At 38.0% G+C, this 24917-nt stretch overlaps 1 protein-coding gene across 1 annotated transcript; it reads right to left on the bottom strand.

Moving 5' to 3' along the window:
• Nucleotides 1-15065: 15065 nt before the first annotated feature.
• LOC310641642 (primary amine oxidase, lung isozyme-like) lies at nt 15066-24318 on the bottom strand (the record flags this gene model as incomplete). Its single annotated transcript, XM_083364879.1, has 4 exons — nt 15066-15350; nt 17518-17647; nt 19689-19974; nt 22752-24318. The coding sequence occupies 4 exons, from the start codon at nt 24316-24318 to the stop codon at nt 15066-15068; spliced, it is 2268 nt and encodes a 755-aa protein (XP_083221005.1).
• Between the last annotated feature and the right edge of the window lie 599 nt (nt 24319-24917).

Below are 24917 nucleotides of genomic sequence, written 5' to 3'. Positions count from 1 at the left end.
TTATTATTATTATTATTATTATTATTATTATTATTATTATTATTATTATTATTATTATTATTATTATTATTAGAGTTTTTGGGACATAAGCTATGATTTATAAGATATCAATCATTTAGAGTTAAGGCCTTCTACTCGTGTTCTTTTTGAAAGGCCAGGAAGGGTGTAGTAGGGTCATACGGATAGTGTATGAAATTGACATTTAAGTTAAGATGCTCATCTTTATCTGTTCATAATACCACCTGTGACTTGTCAATTATATATGTAAATGAACCATTACCTGATCCAAATCTGTTATCCTGGAGTTGTTTCATTTTAAAAAAAATAAGAAATAAGTTTCATTATTTATCACTCCAGATTAGAACCCATTTGATTAGAATTCATGAAGCCAACTTGCCAGGTGAGCAGAAGATTGGAGAGGGGGGGGAGAGGGAGGGAGATAAAGAGAGGGAGAAGGAGGGAGGGAGACAGAGACAGAGAGACAGAGAGAACTCATGCACAGCACCCTCTATTTCTTTTTAATTAAACTCTTCAATCAGGCTCCAGGTTTTGCGGCTCCCAGTGTTTTCCCCCCCTCTGGGAAATGGGTCCAAGTGGCTCTTTGAGTGTTTAAGGTTTCCGATCCCTGTCCTAGATCAAGCCAAGTACATAGACACCATCTCTCTAATCCTTTTTGTCAAATTCTAAAATTTAATCATACACAATGTGCATGTTATATGTTATTTCCTTTCATTTTAACAGGACCTCAGTAAGCAGTGCTAGCTGGCTAAAACAAATGTTCTACACTTTGAAAACAATATTAATTCATCACTCTCTAAATTAATCAGAACATTTTTATTAATCTTTGCTATTGAAAATTCATGTTGCTCAAAATCTGCAGATGCCTAATAAGGTTTCATTCCAATTTAATTAAATCAGTGTAATATAAACTTACACAAACTTACTAATTTCTTCCCATTCAGAATGCACAAGAGATATGGACATGTTTATACAATAAATACAAGATTCTTAATTAGGCTTGAGCAGAATTTTACATTGTGACAGCCTAAGAATTATAAAGATACCAAGATGTTTGATTTTAAAAATCAACTAGGATTACCTATGGGACCTGACATGAAGTCTGATGATTGATTTATCTTGACATCTACAAAATAATATATTATGAAATCTTGTTGTCCCAAGTATTTCAATCTTATCTAACATGTTTCTAAAATGACAATTTGGTTTTCAATAAAACACTAACAAAAATATCTGCCAAACTGACATGTATCCATTAAAACAATAATGACTACTGCTGCATGGAGAAATAGCAAATTACAAATTTACATATAAGCCAGCTGTTGCTGTGCCTCTTCCTCCAGTAAGATACCTGATCTTTCACTTTATTTCCCCAAACTGCTAAGTTTTTGTTCAATGAATCTGTATTTGGAATGGCAGAAGGATTAGCTCATAGTCCTGCCAGGCAATCTATAAAGAATCAAATCACTTCAGCTAATAAGCCTGTGCTCATTAGAAATTAAATGTCATTGTAAACTTGGGGAGCAATATATTTTGGTAGCTTAGTTACACCTAACAGAGGTTCAGGATGTGGCTGGATATTAAGGCCTAAAATTATGGGATTTAATTTTTAGGAGAAATGTTATGATGATGATAACAAGCAAATGAAGAGGGCTACAACCAGTGGTGTCAATAGAAATTCTTTTGAAAACCTCTTCTTGAAAAGTTATTGTGAAGAAGAATGTGAATTTGAAGTGCTGTAACTCTATCAAGATAACTTCATAATGAGTTCACCATTTATCAATCTTTTGTATGCTGGAATTTCAGATGGGTTGAACTCCAATAGGTTCACTGAATAAGAATTATGAGAATTAGTCCAGTTCCAGGTTGGTCAAGTTATATATGCTAACAGTATTAAGATGCAGAAGTACTGTATTTATGACCTTACCTGATATAGAAATGTGAAAATACTTATTTATCACTTAAAAATAATGCTTCATATTCAACTGTAAAGATTAAAGGCAGGTGTATAATGTAATAAAGCCTAAAGCAAACTGATTATTCTCCTTAGGAACAAAAATGTTTCATAATTGCGAGGGTTGAGGTTGCACAATGGTAGCATTGGCCAAGGAAGAGCGTGTGACTATTTGTTGCAACAAAGAAGGAGGGATGCCTCAGAAGTCCGGACCAGATGGCAGCCGGTACAGACGGACTGAAGAAACCCTCTAAAAGGATGGAGGAAGGGTTGCCTGGTAAGCTCAGACAGCCCAAGTCATCACCAGCTAGAAGAAAAGCGAGGAGCTGCAGCGCTCCACTAAACAGCTGATTGTCAACAGCGTGCTGAAACTGGGTGAGCCTGCTCTTTTTCCTTTTCCTTTTGGACCTAAAAATGTTGATCCCCTGATTGGGAATTGCTATAAAGTAAAGACCCCAGAAGCACTAGGGGAGAAGAGAGTTAAAAGCGGTGGGCAACTACAGAAAGGGGAAGGATTTTAAGGAATATAAAAGAACTCTTAAAAATCGAACTTAGACTGACTCAAAGAAAGACTACTTAACCTATAGCCGTGGTGGCAAACCTATGGCACGTGTGCCACAGGTGGCATGCAGAGCCCTCTCTGTGGGCACGGGCACAATTGCTCCAGTCCCAGGCCTTCAGCTGAGTTTTATAAAACCTTTTTGCTTTAGGCCTCCACCGCCATGTGCAAAAAAAAAAGTTTCAATCAATCAATCAATCAATTTCAACTTCTCATCGGAAAAAAAAGATCTTGCAAACTTGGAATTGATTGATTGAACTTTTTAGTCCCACCCAGTCTGCCATTACCACCGCAGCCACTCCCACCCAATGGGCCATGCACACCCAATGGGCCACACTCACCCAATGGGCCATGCCCACCTGGCACCTGACGATACATGTGGGTTTGGGATTGCAGTTTGAGCACTCAAAAAAAAAATTGGCACAGCAAATAAAAAGAGCAAAATATTTTTTTAAAATGCAAATAAACCAGGAAGATGGTTAGCTTATAAACTTAAAAAACAGAAGAAGAAGAAAATGATAAACAATTTAGTAGATGAAAAAGGTTGCCTACAATTTAAAAACGAAGAAATAAAAATGATAATTAAAGAATATTACAAGAAAACTGTATGACATAGCAGAAATTCCAAGAGAGAGAATGATCCAATATCTGGAAGAAAATAACCTTCCAAAAATTTCAGAAACCTGTAAGATTATGTTAGAGGAAAAAATAACAATGATGGAAATAACAGAGGCCATAAAGAGACAAAAAAACAAGAAAACACCAGGGCCAGATGGACTACCAGCGGAGTTATACAAAGCTTTACAAGATATACTAAGTGAACCGCTGAAAGATGTTTGCAATGAACTTTTGTTGGAGGCTAAATTCCCAAATACTGTACATGGATAGAAGCAAATATTACCTTAATACCAAAAGAAAACTCAGATTTGACAGATAAAAAATTATAGACCGATATCATTACTGAGTGTGGATTATAATTTTTTTACTTGAATTATGGGAGAGAGACTGAAAAGATTCTTAACTGAATTTATACATTGAGACCAAAATGGTTTTTTTTGTCAAAGAGACAAATTAAAAATAATTTAAGAGTGATAATGGATGTATTGGTATATTATGAATTACATCCAGGGAAACAACTGGCACTAATATTTCTAGATGCCCAAAAGGCATTTGATAATGTTTCCTTGCAATTTATGATTCAGCAATTACAAATAATGAACTTTGGACAGAACTTTATAAACATGATTGTTGTGTAGCAGGTTCTTTGGCACAGGAAAGAAGACGAGACAACCGAGTACAGGAAAACTCACGATTTATTTTGTGCAGAGTCAGAACTGGGGAAATGGCTGCAACTAGCTGCAATATATAGTCTAGCACCTAGGTGGCAGCCAATAGGTTTGAAGCAACCATTGCCGCCTAGGGATAGCCAATAGCAGCACTGGAGACTTGTAGTCTGTGTTGCTGGAGAGCCGTTAGCTGCTCCAGCAACCCACGTGGTATTACTAATGAGCCCAGTACATAACAATGATAAAAACAATATTCAATTAAAAACAGTGAAAGTGATTGTGAATGGAGACTATACCGAGAAATTTGAGATAAGCAAAGGCACAAGGCAAGGATGTCCATTATCTCCATTATTATTTATTTTCACTCTGGAAGTTTTAAATAGAAATATTAGACAAGATACAGAAATTAAAGAACTGGAAATAAAAGGCAAAACATATAAATTACAAGCATTTGCTGATGATTTGGTATTTATTTTAGAAGAACCTTTGGAGATGATTTGTGAATCAATTTAAAAGTGTATGCAGATAGAAAAATAGACCATCTTAGCATTCTTGGAGAAAGTATGTGGGGGGTTTGTTTGTCTGTTGTAAAAAGTCCCAAGAGAGATTTATGGTCTGTAAAGACCGTGAAGTCCCTGCCATATAAATAGTAATGGATTTTTTTATTCCAGCAACGATGGCTAGGGCCTCTTTGTCAATCTGAGCATAGTTGCGCTCAGCAAAGGACAATGTCCTTGAGTAAAATGCTATAGGAACCTGTGTTCCATTTTTTTCTATGTGACTTAAAACTGCCCCCACCCCATAGGGAGATGCATCGCATGCAAGACATACTGGTTTAGACTCTTTGTAATGAGTTACAGTGGACTTTTCTGACAATAGTGCTTTTAAGTCTTGGAAACTTTTTTCATGTAAGTTAGTCCATTTTCATGGAGCTTTCTTATCTAGAAGCCTGTGGAGGGGCTCTGCTAGTGCAGCCTTATGAGGTAGAAATGTGTGATAGACGTTTAGGAGGCCCAAGAATGCTTGTAGCTCTCCTTTGGATTTGGGCCTATGAGCCATTTTAATGGCCTTCACTTTAGAATCAGCAGGGTGAATGCCATTAGCATCAATTCGGAAACCCAGGAATTCTGTTGAAGGAATCCCAATACTACACTTGGTCTTTTTTAATTTGAGGCCTGCTTCGTGAAGCCTCTGCAAGACAGCCCTGAGCCTACTGGCTAGCACTTCTGGGGAATCCCCTGCAATAAGAACATCATCAAAATAAGGGCAGACACCCTGAATACCCTTAACAGTATGCTCCATGATTCCCTGGAAAATGCCAGGTGCAACACTGACTCCAAACTGTAAGCGTTTAACTTTGAAAGCGTTTAACTTTGAAAGCCTGAGCCGCGGCTGTGGCCTCATCAACCGGCAATTGCTGATAGGCCTCTGCTAAATCAAGTTTAGCAAAAATAGTACCCCCTTGCAAGGAGGCTAAAATGTGGTTGACCACTGGGACCGGGTAAGCATGTTGCTTGAGGGCTTTATTTAGAGTGCATTTATAGTCAGTGCAAATGCGAATTTCCTTGTTGGCTTTACGTGGAGTGACTACAGGAGTTTCCCACTCCCCACCATCAACAGGCTGTAAAACGCCCTGTTCTACAAGCTTATCAATTTCTTAATTTTATGTTTTAAGGCAAAGGGGACCGTACAAGGCTTAACCCTGATTGGGACTACATTGGGATCTAGCTTAAATGAGATAGGCGGGCCTGTGTATGTTCCTAGGATTGAATCAAAAACATATGCATAGTCTTCACATACTGACACGAGGTCTGCAATTTGTGTCTGGTTGATACCAGTAATCTGAATACCTAAGGCATCAAACCAATCAAGTCCAATGAGACTCGTTCTCTGCCCCCCTACTACTATGACATCTAGGTGCCCAAAAAACGCCTTAAATTTTGCCGTCAAAGTGGCTTCTCCCTTAACTTTAACTTGAACACTTTGAAAGTCAGTTAGGATTATGTCTGAGGGCCTTAGTTTGGCCCAGTTGTTACTGCACCTACACACGAAGTTAAAAGTGTCTTGAGAAATAATGGAGACTGCAGACCCAGAGTCCAATTCCATCTTACATGGTACTCCTTATAGCTCTACCAAGAGTCTGAATTTAGGTTTGAGGGGGCATCGGGCCCCGGTGTGGCACATGCTTCTGCAGCTTCTGAAAAAACCCACACTAACCAGACCCTGGGCCCCAGTATCTCTCCTAGTGTTGTGATTCAGGGTCAGCCTGTGGGTTCGTCAGTTGGGTCGGATGACTCAGAGGAGGAGGGGGGTGTTGAAGAGCTTGCTGAGGGGGTTGAAGATCTTGCTGATGAGAGCCCTCAGCCAGGCCCCTCCCACCTGGTCACCACGGAGACCCAGCTGTGTGAGCCTGACAGCATGGATGAAGATGACCCACAACTGGCCCTGTTCAAGGACGCCCGACGCAGGAGGCAGTCAATCAGGAGTAAACAGAGGAAGGCAATGGGGCACCTCGGAAGGAGGCAGAGAGAAGCCACGCCCTGAACTGTATAAAAGGGGAATGCGTGGGAAGGCTGGTTTGCTGAAGGCAACCGCTTGATTAGTTCCTGTTTCATAGCTCCTGTTTCATGGTTGGTGTCTTGTTTTGCTCTGTTTTATCTTAATAAATTTGGCAGGCTTAATTCCAGCCTCTTGCCATTTGTAAAGGGGTTGTCCCTGCCTTTTCTGCAGGGCCAGTAGCAGGCTGGTACAGAACACCTAGTCAGTTCTTCCGACTGGTGCTTGGGTGGTCGGTCTCGCTGGCGGGCTCTGCAAACCACTGCGATGTGGCCTGTTCTTCTGCAAGCTCTGCACATAGCTGATCAGAATCTGCAATCGGCGCAAAAATGGTTGCTGCTGCACCCTTTATATCTAGGGAAGAGAACTGCCTTGTAAGTGTTCTCTCGCTGCTGGCTGTTGCGGTGTTGCGCATTGGTTTGCTTTTGGAGTCTGTTGATTTCAGGCTCTTCTTCCTCGGAAGATTCTTTGGTGAGTTTGGCATCCTCATGGTGGATCGTTTCTTCCTGTTTTGTCATTTTGGCGGGCTGTACTGTTTGAACTGTGCCCCCGGCGGCTTCGTCAGCCATTACTTCGTCATGTGCTTCTGAAAACGTTACGTTTTGTCTGGCAAAGAGTCTCTGATGAAGCGTTCAGTCCCGTAGGCCGCAGACGAGCCGGTCTCATTGCAATATATTCACAAACATAATGACAGCTGTCATAGGCCGCTTTTTACGCGGCCGCACTGACAGCTGTCAATAGACTAACGCATGCGCAGCCGCACACGCGGCCCACAAGTACACGCGGCCGTTTGACAGCTGTCAAACGGCGCGCCTGCGCATTACAACAAGAACTGTCAAACCCGTGGCTAGCCCTCAGCGGCAGCCGCAAGCTGTCAAAGTTGGCGCATGCGCAGTAGCGGCGGCGAGCTGTCAAAACGCCGGCCGGCCGCCAAAACCAGCTGACGGGATCCCCTCCCTGGCTAACTCGCTAGCGTTGTCGCTGGGGAGATTCTGCCCTGACAGCTGACCGATTGGCCCCCTGTTCTTGGCGGGAAGAATACGCCCAGCTGATTTGCTGTCCCGTTTGACAGCTGTCTATATAAAGCATGTTTCCCCCCTGTTCTATTGTCCGGGCTGACTAAATAAACCTGTTGAACGAAGAACGCGTCCTCCTCGTCCTTCCCGCTGTCAATCCACTCATAGTCGCTCTTCTAAGTTTGAAAATTTGCAAAGGCGTGCGGCCTGCCTCAGGCCCGCTATGAATTCTGAAGCTGATTCGCTGGGTTGCTGCACTCTCTGGTCGAACTTGAACTGCCAAGCCATTTCAGACATCTTGGGCTGGAAATGTTCAGTTAGCTTCTTTTTCAGGTCTGCGTAGGAGACTGCTTCTATCAGTGTCGGGGCGAATAGGTTCTCAGCCAAATCAAAAGTTGCTGGGCTGCACAGACAGAGTAGCATTGTGGCCTTCAATCCTTCTTCCGTGATCTGGTTTACCCGTAGGTAATTATCTACCTGTGACAAATAGGATGGCCACTCCTCTTGGTGCTTCACGTCGAATTCTCAAAGTCTCCCAACCTTAGGCATTCTGTCTTTGCTGGTTCCTACGTTTCTTCCAAATCCTGCTTCCCAGGCTCAGGGAATGAGTCCACTGAGCACAAGGTCGCTAGTGTAGCTTGCTAGCTGACCTTGAGAGAGGAGGGGGAGGAAATGCCTTTTCCCTCTGGCGTGTGCTACCTTTCCCTCATAGACTTCAGGTCTTTTTAGGGAAGCAGGATCCCACCTTTGTCACCAGTATTGTGCAGCGGGTTCTTTGGTGCAGGAATGGAGACGAGACAACTGAGTACAGGAAAAGTCATGGTTTATTTTGTGCAGACTCAGAACTAGGGAAATGGCTGCAGCTAGCTGCAATATATAGTCTAGCCCCTAGGTGGCAGCCAATGGGTTTGAAGCAACCATTGCCGCCTAGGAATAGCCAATAGCAGCACTGGAGACTTGTAGTCTGTGTTGCTGGAGAGCCTTTAGCTGCTCCAGCAACCCACGTGGTATTACTAATGAGCCCAGTACATAACAATGATAAAAACAATATTCAATAAAAAACAGTGAAAGTGATTGTGAATGGAGACTATACTGAGAAATTTGAGATAAGCAAAGGCACAAAGCAAGGATGTCCATTATCTCCATTATTATTTATTTTCACTCTGGAAGTTTTAAATAGAAATATTAGACAAGATACAGAAATTAAAGAACTGGAAATAAAAGGCAAAACATATAAATTACAAGCATTTGCTGATGATTTGGTATTTATTTTAGAAGAACCTTTGAAGATGATTCCTAAACTAGTGGGAAAGATAGAACAATACAGAGAAATGGCAGGACTGAAAATAAACAGAAAAAGCCAAGGTAATGGTTAAAAACTTTACAGATAAACAAAAAAACAAATGTCGGGAAAAAAAACAGAATTGCAGATAGATAAAAAGGTCAAATATGTGGGAATGTATTTAACAGGAAGATGTTCAATGATAAAAGAAGATAATTATACAAAACTGTTGAATCAAATAAGACTGGATCTGGAAAAATGGAAAAATTTGCAATTATCAATATTAGGAAGAATTGCTACAGTGAAAATGAACATACTACCGAAAATCCTATTCTTATTCCAAACAATACCTATAAAACTTGAGAAAAAATTCTTTGAAGACTTAAATTTATTAATCTTGAAATTTATTTGGCAAGGAAAGAAAGCTAGAGTTAAGATGAAAATGTTACACGATGCCAAGGAAAATAGAGGTCTTGGTCTACCAGAGTGGATTTTATATTATTAAGCATCTATATTAACATGGGTAAAAGAATGGATAACTTTTAGAAATAAAAGGCTGTTATATCTGGAGGGGCATGATTTACAATTAGGATGTCACGCTTTTTTATGGTACAGGAAAAATAAAGTCCATAAATATTTCCAAAATCATTATATAAGAAATACATTATTAACAGCATGGGAAAAATAAAATGCAAAATATATTTGAAAATTCCAGAGTGGTTGTCAACAATGGAAGCATTTTTACACCCAAATGTAGTGAACTTTGAAAAAATCTGGACATATAGAGATATTCTAAACTCTGAACAGAATTTAAAATCTAAACAAGAAATGGAAAATCAGAGTATCAATATATCATGGTGGGCACATTTACAAATGCAAGCTAGATATGATAAAGATGTTAAACTTTATGGATTTTATAAAGAACAAACTGTGTGAGAAGACATTGTTAACTTCTGATGAGAAACTAATTAAGAAAATGTTTAATTTTCTATTAAATTTGAAAATGGAAAGCAAAAAAGTTAAAGAAACAATGATAAGATGGGCAAAATTTTTTGGATATAATATAGAATTAGAAAAATGGCAAAATCTATGGGAAAGAAATTACAAACTGACAATGTCAGTTTATATAAAATGTTCTATAGATGGCACTTGCCACCAGCAAGACTAGCAAAAATGTTTAAAAACATGTCAGATAGATGTTGGAAATGTAAACATAAGTCAGGCACTTATTACCATGTTTGATGGACATGTGACAAAGTAGAGTTATTGGAAAAAGATACAGCGGCAAGAATTATATTTGCACAATACTGGAAAAATGAAGAAATACCATCAGATGAAGAAATAATTAAAAAAATACTAGAATGCATAGAGATGGATAGACTGACTATGAGACTGAAAGAAAAAGAAGAAATGGAAAATTTTCAAACTTGGTACTTATTTTATTGATGGCTACAGGAAAGAATAAAGGATTAGGAATTAAATACGTATTATCAATGTAAACTCAGATAGCACCTTTGTTGAAAATTTATTACTGAATGTATGGGAAAACCCCCAAGAAAAACTCTTACAAATAACAAATAAATAAATAAATAAATAAATAAATAAATAAATAAATGATAAATAAATAAATAAATAAATAAATAAATGGACAAATATTCTTATGTCAATGATCTCAATAAAACCTGGAGGCCAAGAATTGTTTGGCACAGAGCAAGCTAGTTTTAGGAAAAGTAATAATTAGTCCACTTTTTTCATCCTATATCACCTGGTAGTAAAACATATGATCCTTGCTAGTAAAAGCATATGTGTTGCTTTTAAGAGCAGGAAGTTGCTTTGATTCCATTCCAAGGGAAAGGTACTGGTTATAATTAAAGATTACTTCCATAGATAAAATACTTATCCAAGTGAGTTATGATTGTTGAAGGAAAAGTCTTTATCATGTTTCAGTCCAAGCTGGGAATAAACAACATGGTGACTGCTTTAGAAAGAAGGTTGCAGTTTATTGAAGGGGAGTTCCAGACAGAAAGATGGCTCTAGAAGAAAAGAAAGCGAACATATGTAGGGAGTGGGTCTTTATACCCTCTGAAGCCTTTTGTTTGGAGTTGTTTCCTGTTCCTGTTTGAGGCTTTGTATTTCCTGTGTCACATATTCTGACCTGAGTCTGGGTGTGCCTTTCTGGTATCCTGATGGTGGTGGGTAAATCCTATTATGTTCCAAGGGTCATATCCTGCTTCCCTGGGGCTGTGGCTAATGACTCATAAGATTTTTCTTGATTCTAGGGATCTTTCTTCCTAATCCCAATTTCCTAATTCCAGTCTTTCTGACAAGATTAACACATCTGTAATTCTGCAGATTTGGTTTCTGTTTGGGACAGAGAGACTTGGGGGTAAGGTTGGTTTCTGCCTTTAAATCCTTTAGGGAAATATATTCTATCTTTTAAATATTTCCAAAAATATTTCTTTCTCTGGGGGAGGGGGTTGACTTCCCACATGACTATGGTGAGGTTTAATTACCGGTAACATCATTCCAATTTTTTTAAAAAAATAATTTGAATCAGAATGATTTATTTGACTGTTGTACTTTATCCAATTACCAGCCAGTGAAATTGGTGGCACTAGACTCTAATTATATACAGCTGATGAAACAATCTTTTTCTTATTACATGCAATACCTGTATTTCTAGATTATTGTTCCAAGGATTTTCCTACTCCAAAATTAGCATAGCTAAGTCATCTTTGCATTAGGATTAACCCATAAAACAACCTCAAAAATTGAAATAGTCAGGGATTTTTTTTTTTCACCTTCCCTTTCTGGACCCATCCAGAGAATTTTAATTTTTTATTAAGTTTCTCATCTTTTCAATAAGCATGAGCGTATGGTCTTTTTGTTCTGAAGGAGTTCAAAGTTAAAGGGCTGACTCTGTTCTGTGAATCCCAGTGTAGGTCTTAAGTTTTTTTTCTTGGGTTTCCTAAACATGTACCTTCCCCTATATGTTTTTTTAAAAAGTTTTATTGATTTTCTAGTTTTACATTTAAATATTTAAAAAGCAACATGGCGGCTGAGTTAATCAATAATTCAATAACATACAGATATCTTTAGTACAAGTCTCAAACTATTACTTTAAATATTTCCTCTTTTCCCCTTAGTGTTTACTGTCTCATGTTTAAACTAATACAATTAAATATCAATATCCATTAAATAAAAATAACTTTCTTACATTTATCAATATTTTTAGTTTATACATATCCTAGTTGTTTTAACATTCAATCTTTATAGACTATCAATGTCCTAATTAGTTTTTCCCAATTTTTAGTTTCCCATTAATATTTAAATTTTGCATTTAATATTTATAATTTCCAAGTTTTAAATAACCACAGTTCCCTTTATCCCAATTCATCACAAAATCTAATGTTCAGGATACACATCTATTTGAATATATTCTATTTCTCACCATCCTACATCAACTAACTGATAATACAGTATAACATTCTTATTTTCTATTAATTTCCAAATGTGTTAAATTTAGTAACCAAAATTTTTCTTATTTTGACATTAAATACTTTTTCTCTAGTAATTTTGTTATAGCAGCTATGTAAAAAAATTCATTACATTTATCAATAGATTTTTAGCTTATATATATATATCTTAATTACTTTTACATTCAACCTTTATAAGCAAATTCATATTCAAATTTAACTTTTAATATTTATACTTCCAAGTTTTAAATGACCAAAGTTTTCTTTATCTCAGCTCATAACAAAATCTAGTATTCAAAATACACATCTTGTCTATTTGAGTATGTTCTATTTTAATTCTCACTAAAAAGTCAAAATCCCAATTTTCTTCAGCCTTATTCTAGCTTTCTGTCTTTGCCAACTCGCCTTCCAAGTCCCTGTTTTTAAGTCATCAAATAGATCTCCTTGTATTATTATATATATTGTTTGAAGTAGAAAAGGCCATCTGGTTGCCAATTTTTTGGAAGGAAAGACTAACAAATTGTCTCTCTATTTTTCCATCTCGACATAGTTGTCCTAAAATGTTTATCTTCCCTTCAGTCTGTTCTTCTTCTTGATCCTCAGGTTTCTTCTGGTTTATATAGAAAGTCTTTTCCTTTTTCCATGTTGTCAGTCTCTTTTCTGGGTTTTCCATTAACTGTGTTTGTTGGTCAATTGAATCTTCTATCATAGTACTTAATTGTTCCACTTCTTCTATTACATTGTTGTTAATTCTTTAGTTATAATCAAAGTTTGGGTTCATATATCTAGGCTGACATCTTGTTCTTTTCTGTAGCTTCTTATTTCATGAGTAACTGTAAGAATAGTTTCATAAATTGCTTTCAACATAAAGAGAATCTGTTCCTGATCTTCATCCATATTCTCTTAGTAGAGTGTTAAGTTAAAAGCTTTACAATCAGAGAATAAAAATAATTTTGTCACTGAGTATAAAACACAGCTGGCCTTCTCACAGTTGATATCTGTCGAGATTGCAGTCTTATCTATAGTCTGGGCTTCAAGCCAAGTCTCTTTTTAGGCAATAACAAATTGAAATATCAGGTTTAGCCACAAGATGTCTCCCATACTATTTAGGGTGTTTTTAAGTCCAAAATTTTTATGATCCTTTGTCCAATTTTACTTCTTTTTGTAGTATAAACCCAAATCTTCAATAAGAATAAGAAATCTTTTAGTCCACAAATTTTAGGAAGATAAAGATCCAGTCAGAATCAGGTTATTCTTGCAACATTTTAAACTTCCCTGGATAGTCAGTCGCTGCTGTTTTTAGAGGGTGGGATAGAATCTCCCTTCTCTCTCTTACAGGGGGAAAAATACTTTGGGCAGCTTATACAGGTGGAAAAAATAGTTAGGATTGAAGAGAGATAGATGTCACCCAGTCTCATCTGCATTGCTTTGTAGGTGCCTGGTGGTACATTTGACTTCGGCTATCTGCAGCCTAGTGACAAGCCATATTGCTATGGCTGGTCTTTTGTCTGCCAGTTTGGAGGGCTGCCCTGGATCGAGCAGAAGGGCTACCACCATCCTGCGGTCAAGCGGGGATCTCCTCCTTGCTGGTCGCCCCTACAGGGCAACTTTCAACCCTTTCCAGGGTCCCCCAGCAGTGCGAAATCAGACGTGGAAGATGAAGCTTGACTTCCAAACTTCTGTGGTGGCTGCATTGGTAAACTGGAAGTCTCCTTCCACTATATGTTTATCCACTTACTTTTAGAGGTTGTTTTCCTCCATGGAATATTGAGTCCATAGTCTTTCAGGCTGAAAAACATGCACTTTAATTTCTACTCTGGTCTGTTTCGACAGCTTAAAAAACATAATTTTGTCAGCTCTGGAGCTATAGCTTTAATCTGAAAATTCCTTGTACTAGGGCTCTTTGTTGAGACTTAGCAACCACATAAGGCAAAATCCATCCTTGATCTTCTTTGATCTGATGGTACCTGTACTAAATATTCTTACTCAGCAATTCATAGCACCTCTGTCCATTTTATTTATACTTTTTTCTATGAGGCCAATAAAATTATGCCAATTAATTGAACTGTTCAAATTTAAATTTGCTTTTTCATTTTTGTATTCCTCCAGACCTCTTGACAACTTTAGTCATTATATATCATATTATACTGCCTTTAAACATGTATTTTACCATTTTAAAACCATGTGATTTTATTGAATTATAATAGGTCAATGTTCAGTTGGATAAAGTTTTGTTCACTGCACTATGTCCTTGTTCACAGTTCTTCCTTCAAAAAATGGAGCTTGGGATGCCCCAATACAAATATTAGTTCGCTCTTTCAAGAAAATTGATTTCTGTGCCATCTTCATATCACCGAATCTAAATATTAGGGTCTCTGAATAGTGGGAAGTTCACAATGCAGCAAGGAAAAATAATAAATTCTCTGTAAAATGAGCTTTTTGCAGATGTATCATAAGAAGAGTCTGTATACTGTGCAGAGGAACATGCCTACACTATGATCCAGAATTTAACTTAGAAGGCAAATTAAGAAAATTGCAGGGATCCAGTTGCCAGAAGCCTGATTTGACTTAACGGTATCTTTTTCTTATTTCTGACAGTTCTGCTTCTCAGCACTTTGGAAAGTTATAGTACTTAGCAATAATCCTTAGACTTATATACCACTTCACAGAGTTTTACAGCCCTCTCTAAGCGGTTTACAGAGTCAGCATATTGTTATATATACACAGGTTTTTTTCTATAGAATTGTATTCTGAAAAACTCATAAATGCATACAACATTGCAAGTACAATATGAGATTCAAGTTTCTAAGATACTATAAGATACTCTTCAGGATTAGAACTGCTTGTCTTATATATGTCACATTAGTTTCCAATCCACCTTTCCTGCATCCAATCCATCTATCAAAAACTAGGAGATATTAGAAAGTTGTTAGGTTTTTAAACCCCTCATAAGTGAAAGAGGGGAAATTGGGCAAACATGAAGCTATTTTTGCCAGACAGGCAAGTTGGTTGACCTCACAGGAAAGGGGGTTCTGCTGGCTGTGGAAGTAAACACTGTCTGGAGAAAATATGGAAGGATCATTATCAAAATAATTGTATGGTTTCAAGAAGAAACCAACCACATTCCCAAGGGTTGCGGTGTTGGGCACATCCTCAGCATGTGGAATATGTAAAAAGCCAGCATTGATCCAGGCAACCAGATCCTGTGAAAGAGAAATAATAATTTTAAAAAGTGCTGAGCTAACACAGGAAGGAAGAACTGACTTGGTAAGATTCAGAGGTTGCTGAAAGATGGGTGAGTATGATCTGATAGACCTAAAGGAACAATGTGATAGCACAATGTTCTTCTCAGAGGTAAGGATGTAGTGATCATTGCAAATCTGAGGAGAGTCTTCCTTTATTCATCCACAATAGGAATGATACTAAAAAGCAATTTTGTTTAATGACAAATATGAATCCATGATGATAATTTTAAAATAAATAAGCTCATAATAATCTTATTATGGTTTGAGGTGAACGGAGGCAGGAAGGATAGCATCTATGCTGGAAAATCAGAAACAGCCAATTTGCCTCTGAGCAAATTTCCCAAAGACTATTACTCTATTCCAGTCAGAATTATTTCCAGTATTAAAATTTAATTTATCAGAACTGGGTGGGGTAGAGAGGAAAAAATACATGATTTTTTACAAATTGATAGTAAAAAAAAAATTCCAGTACTCTTTGCCACTGATTTTTCACTGAAAATGCTCTCTTTGCATTTGTGTTTAGAATATCATGAAATTGTTTTAAAATATGTTTGTCTCATAATGCATTTCTTTGCCCAATCTGTCTTCAGAAATATTTTTTTTAATCCCATTTATATCCCGCCCTTCTCCGAAGACTCAGGGTGGCTTACAATTTAAAGCACAAATCAATGTGCTTAGCAATAGCCTTCATTCTATGTATATGCCTGCTTATTAGGGCTTTCACACACACACCCCAAGCGGCATTAATCTAACCTTTTGAATTGATTGTTACTTTAAAACAGCTGCAAAACAAATTTTCCAAATTGGATTTCAAAGATTCATCTCTTCAAGGCTGTTTGCTTGGTTGTCATATTTGTATAGCTTACCATCTCACTTATAGTGACTATATCTTTTGTTGGGTAATAGTAGCAGATCATTATTATCCAGCATAATTATTCTCCAGCATAAAAAGAATTAATTACAGGGTGTTTTTATAAACAAGGGATAAATATAACTACATAACTTAAAAGAAGGCAATTTTAAAACTTATGAGCCATTTCTTTTTCTAAACTAAACCATTGTTTTATTTATTTATTTTTTAAAAATAAAGCTGTTTTTTATCTCTTGTTTATTTCTGCTAGAGACTAAATCGTTTTTTCAGTGTTTATGGCTTAAGTATGGTCTCTTCACACCAGAGAGTGCTGCTGACAATTTTTCTAACCTCATCATTTTATTTGTTTATATTTTATTGTAAACAGCTTTGAAAATGTTTGAGGGGTAGCTCATAAACAGATAAAAGTTTCCCTGTTCAGTCATGTCCAACTCTAAGACAAGTGTGCTCGTGTCTGTTTCTTGGTCGAGAGAGGCAGCATTGTCTGACATTTTCTGTGATTATGTGGCCAGCATGGTTATACACCAAAGGCACATGGAACACTGTTATTTTCCTACCAAAATGGTACCTATTTATCTGCTCACATTTGCATGCTTTTGAACTGCTAGGTGGGCAGGAGCTGGGACAAGGAATAGGAGCTCACTCCATTGCACAGCGCTTGGGTCTCGAACATGGGCTGTCAGTTTTTCAGTTGACAAGCTCAGGGTCTTTAATCACTGAATCATTGCATCCCAGGGTAGCTCAAACAAATGCTTCATTCAATAAAGTGGGAAGGCCTTGGGAGATGTCTCAAAGAGATGCTGCCTAGGGAATGGTCAAATAAGAGACAGCACAGCCAGCGGCTGGATAGTGGATGGGGCAAGAGGCTCAGAAGGGACTTCCTCTTCTTCAGCTTTGGAGGGAGGAGGTGGGTAAGCTTGCACTGCTTGTAAGCAATGTTGCTAGGGGAGGGGAATAGAGAGGCTTCAGTTGCAAACTCCAGTTGTAAGTTGGGCACAAGGGACACTCTCATTACTTAGGCAGCATCTTTTTGCCCCATCTTCCAAGATTTTTCCCACATACCATTAAAACCATGCATAGCATTTGCCCAACTTCTGAGTGATTTTTGGTATCTTTCCCATCCTGATATCTCTTCCTCCAGATATATTGAGATTCCATTTTTAGTTGCTCTGGCCTCCAACAGTGGAAAAACCAATAAAACTGTAAAGCGGAAAAGCACAGTTTTCCTTACTAGGTTGGATCCTCATGACTCACCTCATTGACAATGGTCTCATTATTTATGAAGTCAGAAAAGGCAACAGGAGGATCCCATGGATCCATTTGGCTGTAGATACTGTTACTGGTAGGCTCCATCTCCTTCCGCTTTGTGACAGCTAACTTGTACCTGAAAAGCAAAGCCACAGTGACTGTGGGAAATATTTATTTTCTTTTAAAAGTACACAGGTTACGATTTCATGTATGGCCACAGGAAGGCAGCAGGATAAAATTACTGTAAGAGAAATTTGAAGCCTCAAACGGAAGGAATACAACACAGATAGCCCTTGACTTACAACCATTTGTATAGTTACTTTTCGTGGTTACAATACTACTGAAAAAGTGACGTACGACCGATTTTCATACTTATGACCATTGCAGCATCTCCGTGATCAAAATTCAGACACTTGGCAACTGGCATATATTTATGACAATTGTGGTGTCCCAGGGCCATGTGATCACCATTTGTAATCTTTCCAGCCAGCTTCTGACAAGCAAAGTCAATGGAGGAAGCCAAATTTGCCTAACAACCAAAAGATTTACTTAACAACTGCAGTGATTCACTTAACAACTGTGGCAAAAAGATCATAAAATGGGGCAAAACTCACTTAACAACTGTCTTGCCTAGCAACAGAAATTTTGGGTTTAATTGTGGTCATACGTAAAAGGCCATCTTTCATAGTCATAATCAATGAAACAAAATTCTAACAAAATAAACAGGGACAAGTGAGTTTTCAAGAATTTTTGAAGATCTGAACTGAAATCATCATGTATAACTGTAGAAGGAGGCTTCATAAACAAGGGGCCCACTATTGAAAAGTACCTTTCCCTTGTGCCTATCTCACTTAATTTATTTCATCATGCCTATCAGTTGGTCATATCTTAACAATTGGTCTGGACTCATCTTGGTAAAGGCAATTATTTACATATACTGACCCCATGCCTTTTAGTATTGTAAATGCTAATATGAGCACTTTGTATCAAGAAATGCCCTAGTAATCAATACAAGTGTGCATGTAATGAACTAATGGGGTGGTGGTAGTGTTATTTTTAATCAATTATTTTTTTAATTATAAATAACCCCCCTCTCAAGAGTAACCCTATGTATGATGTATTACAGAAAGCAAATTAGGGCATGATCAACTGCTTTCAGTAGTCCATGTTGTAATGTCTATTTAAAATAGCAACCTAAGCTATGGACAGTCAGAACACTCAAGCTAGATTTAAAAAAAACTGGATCATAGTCTTCCAATTTCTCTTTTCACATAGCTACACAATTACTAAGGTCCCAACTCAAATATCCCAGATTTGGTAAATGCCACTTGCTCTATCCCAAAGGTTAATAAAAAGAAGTACAGGTAGTCTGGGAGAGATGTAGGGATTATAAATTTAGAGGAATCCAAACAAAAGTTGTTATGAACTGTCTGAGTGGACCCTTACAGGTAGTTCTTGGTTAACAATCACTGGTTCAGTGACTATTCAAAGTTATGATGGTGTTGAATAAGTACTACTTAACTAATGAACCTTGAAATTCTGGCACTGTCACAGTCACGTGATTGCAATCTGCACTCTTAGTTACCAGCTCACATTTACAACAGTTGCACCATCCTATAATCAAATTATCACCATTTACAACCTACCCTGCCAGCCTCCTCCAAGCAGAGTCAATTGAGAAGCTGGTAGGTAAGGTCATGAGTTACTCTGGTAAGTCTCCCCCACTAGGTAGCAGCCTTCCCAGTCCCATTACACCAGCTACCTGCACATATTTGTGTACTTTCTACACCTAGAAGCAGCCACTCACCTACCTGTGAGCCAACTGAAAATTGCAAAATCTCATGGACCTCCCTGCTTAATAGCCTGCATCCTTGCTTGATAGTGGCAATGGGGACTGCTGGGATTGCCATTGCTAAGCAATGCAGTCACATGACATTACTTTTTACAATTCACCTCGCTTAGTGATGGGAATTCTGGTCTCAATCACCACTGTTAACTGAGATTTTTACATGTTCTGTAGCTACATTTCTTGGGGAAGAGTAAATCATTACCCAAACATTCTTAGCACTATCAACAGCTTCAGTATAACCCAGAAGAATCCAGAATGCATTTTATATTATTACAAGTCAATGGTCTTCAGTCTGAGAAGTTTTGATTGATAGAAATTGATGGCTTACCTGCCCCAACTGAAGGCTGGCTCCAATGGATCAGATTCTGATAGATGGTCTCCAGAAAAGCTGACTATCTGAATCCGGTAGCCTTTTTCATGGCCCCACTTGTTGCTGTCATTGGCAGCAAAATAAACGTACTTGGGCATGGCATCATCGAGGCGGAATGCAGCTTGGTTCTCAGTATTGAAAACTTTCTTCACCTTCTTCATTCGATAGATCTTATGTTCTGGGCTCCAAGGGGCCTGCAGTGTCTCAAAGGTCATGTCATTGCCAACCAGCATATTGCTCATACCTCAGAAGGAAAGCAAATACATTCATTAGTTTTTGATTAGCAGTATAGATCAGATTGCTCCTGCTGCATTTTTGAGCTTCTTAAAGTTTTCTAGGTAAAAGGTAAAGGTAAAGGCTCCCCTGCACATGCGTGCTAGTCGTTTCCAACTCTAGGGGCCGGTGCTCATCTCCGTTTCAAAGCCGAAGAGCCAGCACTTGTCCGAGGACGTCTCCGTGGTTATGTGGCCGGCATGACTAGACACCAAAGGCGCACGGAACGCTGTTACCTTCCCACTGTAGTGGTCCCTATTTTTCTACTTGCATTTTTACATGCTTTCGAACTGCTAGGTTGGCAGAAGCTGGGACGAGTAACAGGCGCTCACTCTACAGTGACACAAAAATGGAGTTATGATAAGATTATATACTGTATATAGTTTGATTTTCAAGATAAATATGAACAAATCTAAAGTCATTGTGGGAAATTGTAGATGCTAATTAAAAGCAGCACAAACATTAAATAGAAGGTTGTCAAAATAACATAAAGATAAAAGATTAATAAAGTTGAAGATAACGGTTTGGCCTTATTTAATTACCATTCTATTTCAGATATTGTAGGAGGAGAGCCATGTTAGTCTATGATTAGTCTTCTTCATTTCTGACAGTATTAGAGGGGGAAAATATTGTACATGTACAATGGCACAATGCGATTAGCATTATTACTGTATATACAAACTCAGCGGAGCCTTATCCACCCTCATTCATTCTAAACTATTTCACCTCTTTTCTTTCACAATCAGGCATTTTCAATGAAAAAAAATTACTTTGGAGACAGAAATAAAGATATTCTAGGGAGATTATTTCTGCTGAGTTTCTTTAAAATGTTATTCTTCAAAGTGAAAATGAACTCCTAAAACAGGTAATTGACAGAGTAGTGTTACTTTGGCCTCAAAGTGTGCGGGGTTTTAGAGGAGAATCTATATAAAAGAATATTAAGAAAGGAGAACTGAAGATAATTCAGAAGCAAGAATGTATTTTCACTTCGCTTTTTCTTCAAGAAATACTACTAGTTTTACTTGTTCTGTTTTTATTATTTCACAGATGCTAACATGTTAAATAAAGGAAAGGTCAAAGAGTTCTAGACTGTTTCAAGCAGTAGGGAGAGGGGAATAGGAGAATATAGAGAAATGTAAAGTTGTGCATCTAGCTGGCAAAATTCTATGGTACAAAGGTAGAATTCAGAGGAGCAGGCTTGGCACTTGTGAAAGGGATCTGCGTATTCTTGCCAACCACAAGTTAGCCCTGAGCCAGCAGATGCAGATATTAAAAAGCCAAATGCTATCCTGGGGCGCATTACAGGAGCATGGGCTCCAAAACATAATTGTTTATCTTCTTTTTCCCTAGTCAGACACCACCAGTTAGGGGCCCAATAATTCAAAAAGTAGAATAATAAACTGGAGCAAATTCAGAGGAGGTTACTAAGGCAGTAAAAGATCTGGAAACTCAGCTGCGAGGAATAGTTAAAATATCTGGGTATGTTTAGTCTACAGAAAAGACAACTAATGAAAGACATGTTATCACTCTTCAAATAGTTGAAAAGTTGTCACACAAATGAAGCAGTGGACCTCATGTCTATTGCCCCAGAAGTTAGAATCAGAAAATCAGGAAAAACTGGCTGTTTTTGCAGCTCTGTTATCAACTACAATAAAAAAAGAATGTAGCAAGGCTACATATGAAAAGAAATACAAATGTTGTTTCCAGGTAGTTCTGCAAGTAAACCAACCAAGAAGTGAGAGAATAATATCTCTTTGGAGCAAGGAACTAAAAGCCGAACAGGCTCAGTTCCTAATAAATGTCAGCCAGAATGTACAATCTTCTTTTCATCTCTTGGGGCAGTAGAAGCAACTGCTCTGGATTCTACACAATGTTTAATATTTAATTTGTCATCCAGAGAGATACTTTTCATTCAAAGAAATAAAAATAAGCAATTAAAATATACTGCTCAAAATAATAAAGGGAACACTTAAACAACACAATGTACTGTATTTAATAGTAGGATGTCTTATTTTGTGTTCCCTTTATTGTTTTGAGCAGTATATATTATTATTATTATTATTATTTATTGAACTTATATACCGCTCTTCTCCCGTAGGACCCAGGGCGGTTTACAAGGAAATTAAAACAACATTACAATACAAAGAGTTAATAACAATTAAAATAGATTAAATTATCCTTGATTAAAAATCTAAAACCCCAATAACTCTGATTAAAAACCCAATTACAATAAGTTAAAAATTAAAAATTCTCAGTCCTGGCCGGAAAGCTCAAAGAGCCAGGTCTTCAGGTCCTGGCAGAATGAACGAAAATCCGAGGCAGTCCTGAGCTCTACGGGTAACTGGTTCCAAAGGGCAGGCGTGCCCACAGAGAAGGCCCTCCCCCTGGGTGTTGCCCGCCGGCAATCCTTTGCCAGTGGCACCCTGAGAAGGCCCTCCCTGTGGGAGCGCACAGGACGAAGGGAACTTGATGCCGGCAGCAAGTGTTCCTTCAGATATCCCGGACCCAAGAGAGATAGAAAAACACATGAAATATGCTGTCTCACTAACTCTCAAGTCTTAAAAAGATGGTTAGATACAGATAATGTTGTCGATTCAAACTGAAGCATGAGACTTTTCTCACTTCTTCATAATCAAAATTACATCCACCCCAAAGAAGGGATGCAAACATTTCCAAGGTATAATAAGTCATGTCAGGCTTAGAAATCACTGAAGTTTTTAAAATATCACAAAGGAAGCTGCCACTCACCACCAATATCCATATCCACTTTGAAATTCATATTGTGGGTGTGAATTGTTCCTGATACCCACTCTTGGACTCTGTTGCCAAAGTTTTCAGCATCATCAAAGTAAAAAGCAGTTAGAATGTATCCACTGGCAATAACATGGACACCAACAGCTCCATTTTGATGAAAAGCAAAGTTCCAGATATAGTTGTAGTTGCCAAGTGCAGATATGAATCTGATAACCAGACATGAGTCAGACAACCCTCCATAAAATGGAGACTGGATGCTTTCAAAATGACGTCTCAGAGGCAACTCAGAATTCTGTTCAAAGATGCACATGGCCTTTTTATGAGTCTTAGGGGATGAAGTATCAAGAAAAGTGTGCACATCCAAGTAAGTAGCCAAGTAGGGGCAATCCACCCCTTGGGTGAGTGTGTACATTCTAGCCCCAAATCCAAAGACCATGTCCATGGATCTGACAGACATCATTGTAGGACTATTGGAGCCATAGATAATACTGGCATCTTGTAAACTTAACTCATAGATTATCCTCTCTCCTCTAAATCTGACATCAAACATACGTGGTCCTCTGTTGATATCAATTCCAAAAGCCAAACTCCAGTCCATGAAGGTAACATGGTTATCCTGAATTCTATATCGTGGTCCACGAGGTTCATAATGCAAAGGACTTGGTTCTTGTGGTGGGACCCTCTGCTTCAGTGATGAGTATCCCCCATCAAGGGGGGGTCTTTTAACCTTGTTTACTTTAACCTTTCCCATTTTGAATTGTTTTTCGATATCTTTCATGTCCTCAAAATATTGCCCATTATAAAATGCATTTACCACTTTCCACTGAGAATGATCCAGGCTGCTCACATCCACTTGGATCTCTAATCCAACTGGATGCAAATAGCTGCCAGGAGTATACTGTAAGTGATTTAGCCAGATTTTGCGATCTCCTGATTTTAGCCCTGGAAATGCAAAAGTGAACATGAAAATTTTTCCTGGATAATTAAGGACTTTTGTCATGAAATTTGGGGCCTTGACATATTCCTTCAGCAGCAACATTTTGTATAATTTAACCACATCATTTATCAAAGGAACCCTTTGGGAATAAGGCAACATCTTTCCATATTTCTGCAATGTAATATCTTGATGATACTTTGGCTTTGGAAGAGGACCTACTACAAATTCAGTGACATTGGGGACTGGCTGATTTCCAAAATAAACCACAGTCAGAGCTTCCCGTGCAGGCTTAACCCCTTGATAATCTAGGAATTGTAGCACTGCTGCTTTGGGAGGCAGCTGCAAGGTGATGGAATAGATGCAGTTGTCTGTTGGATCGGCTTTTGAGGCATCTACCAGTCTCACTCCCAGACTGGATTTTAAATACTTTTTTACTTGCATCATCTCTTCTGGAGTTAAATCTCGAAATACCTGGCTGGCAGCATCCTGACCACCTTCCTCTTCCCCTCGGGAAGAGCTCTGACAACCCATAGGCTTTTCTCCTCTATTTCGGAAAACCAAAACTAAGATGATAATGATGGCGATGCATATTGCTATGACAGAATAAATCACTTTCAACTTCATTTTCCCGAACCTATACACAGAAACACAGAGAAAAGAGTTTGTTAAATCCTAAATAATATGTTTTTAGTCCTGGACACACATATTAAAAAGACTTGTTGAGCATGTAAGTTTCAAAAGTATACATTCAAATGCAATTACAGAACATTCCAGAAATTGTGCAAAAATAGCAATGATATGTCCACATCTCCAATAAACTTACCATCTAGTCAAGATATTCCTTTTTGCATTAGTCAAAAGTCAAAAGAAGGCAACGGCAGGACACTTCTAAACCAACTAGATGCTGAGTTCAATTCAAATAAGATTTTCCCTTTTTAAAACAATTGGTGTGCAGTCTCTTACAATGCACTCAGTAATCTGCTGCTGGTATCAGGAAATTATACTTCATTTAAAAGGGAGGAAACCTTAATGCAAATTGAAGTGAAACACCAATTTTCCGTTTTGAGGAAATGCAATCCAGAGAACTTCTGAACACTCTTGTGCCAGCCTTTAATCATTTTGTGAGTTGTCAGCATTCAACATAATTTATTTCTCCCAACTGAGGTATGGTTGGTTAGATGCTGTAGTCTTTATACAACAGCTAAATGTATGTCCCTTCATCT

Source organism: Vipera ursinii, assembly GCF_947247035.1.
Source record: "Vipera ursinii genome assembly, chromosome: 5".
NCBI lineage: Eukaryota > Metazoa > Chordata > Lepidosauria > Squamata > Viperidae > Vipera > Vipera ursinii.
Note: the sequence above shows the minus strand (reverse complement) of the source record. Positions and strands in the feature narration are given on the sequence as shown.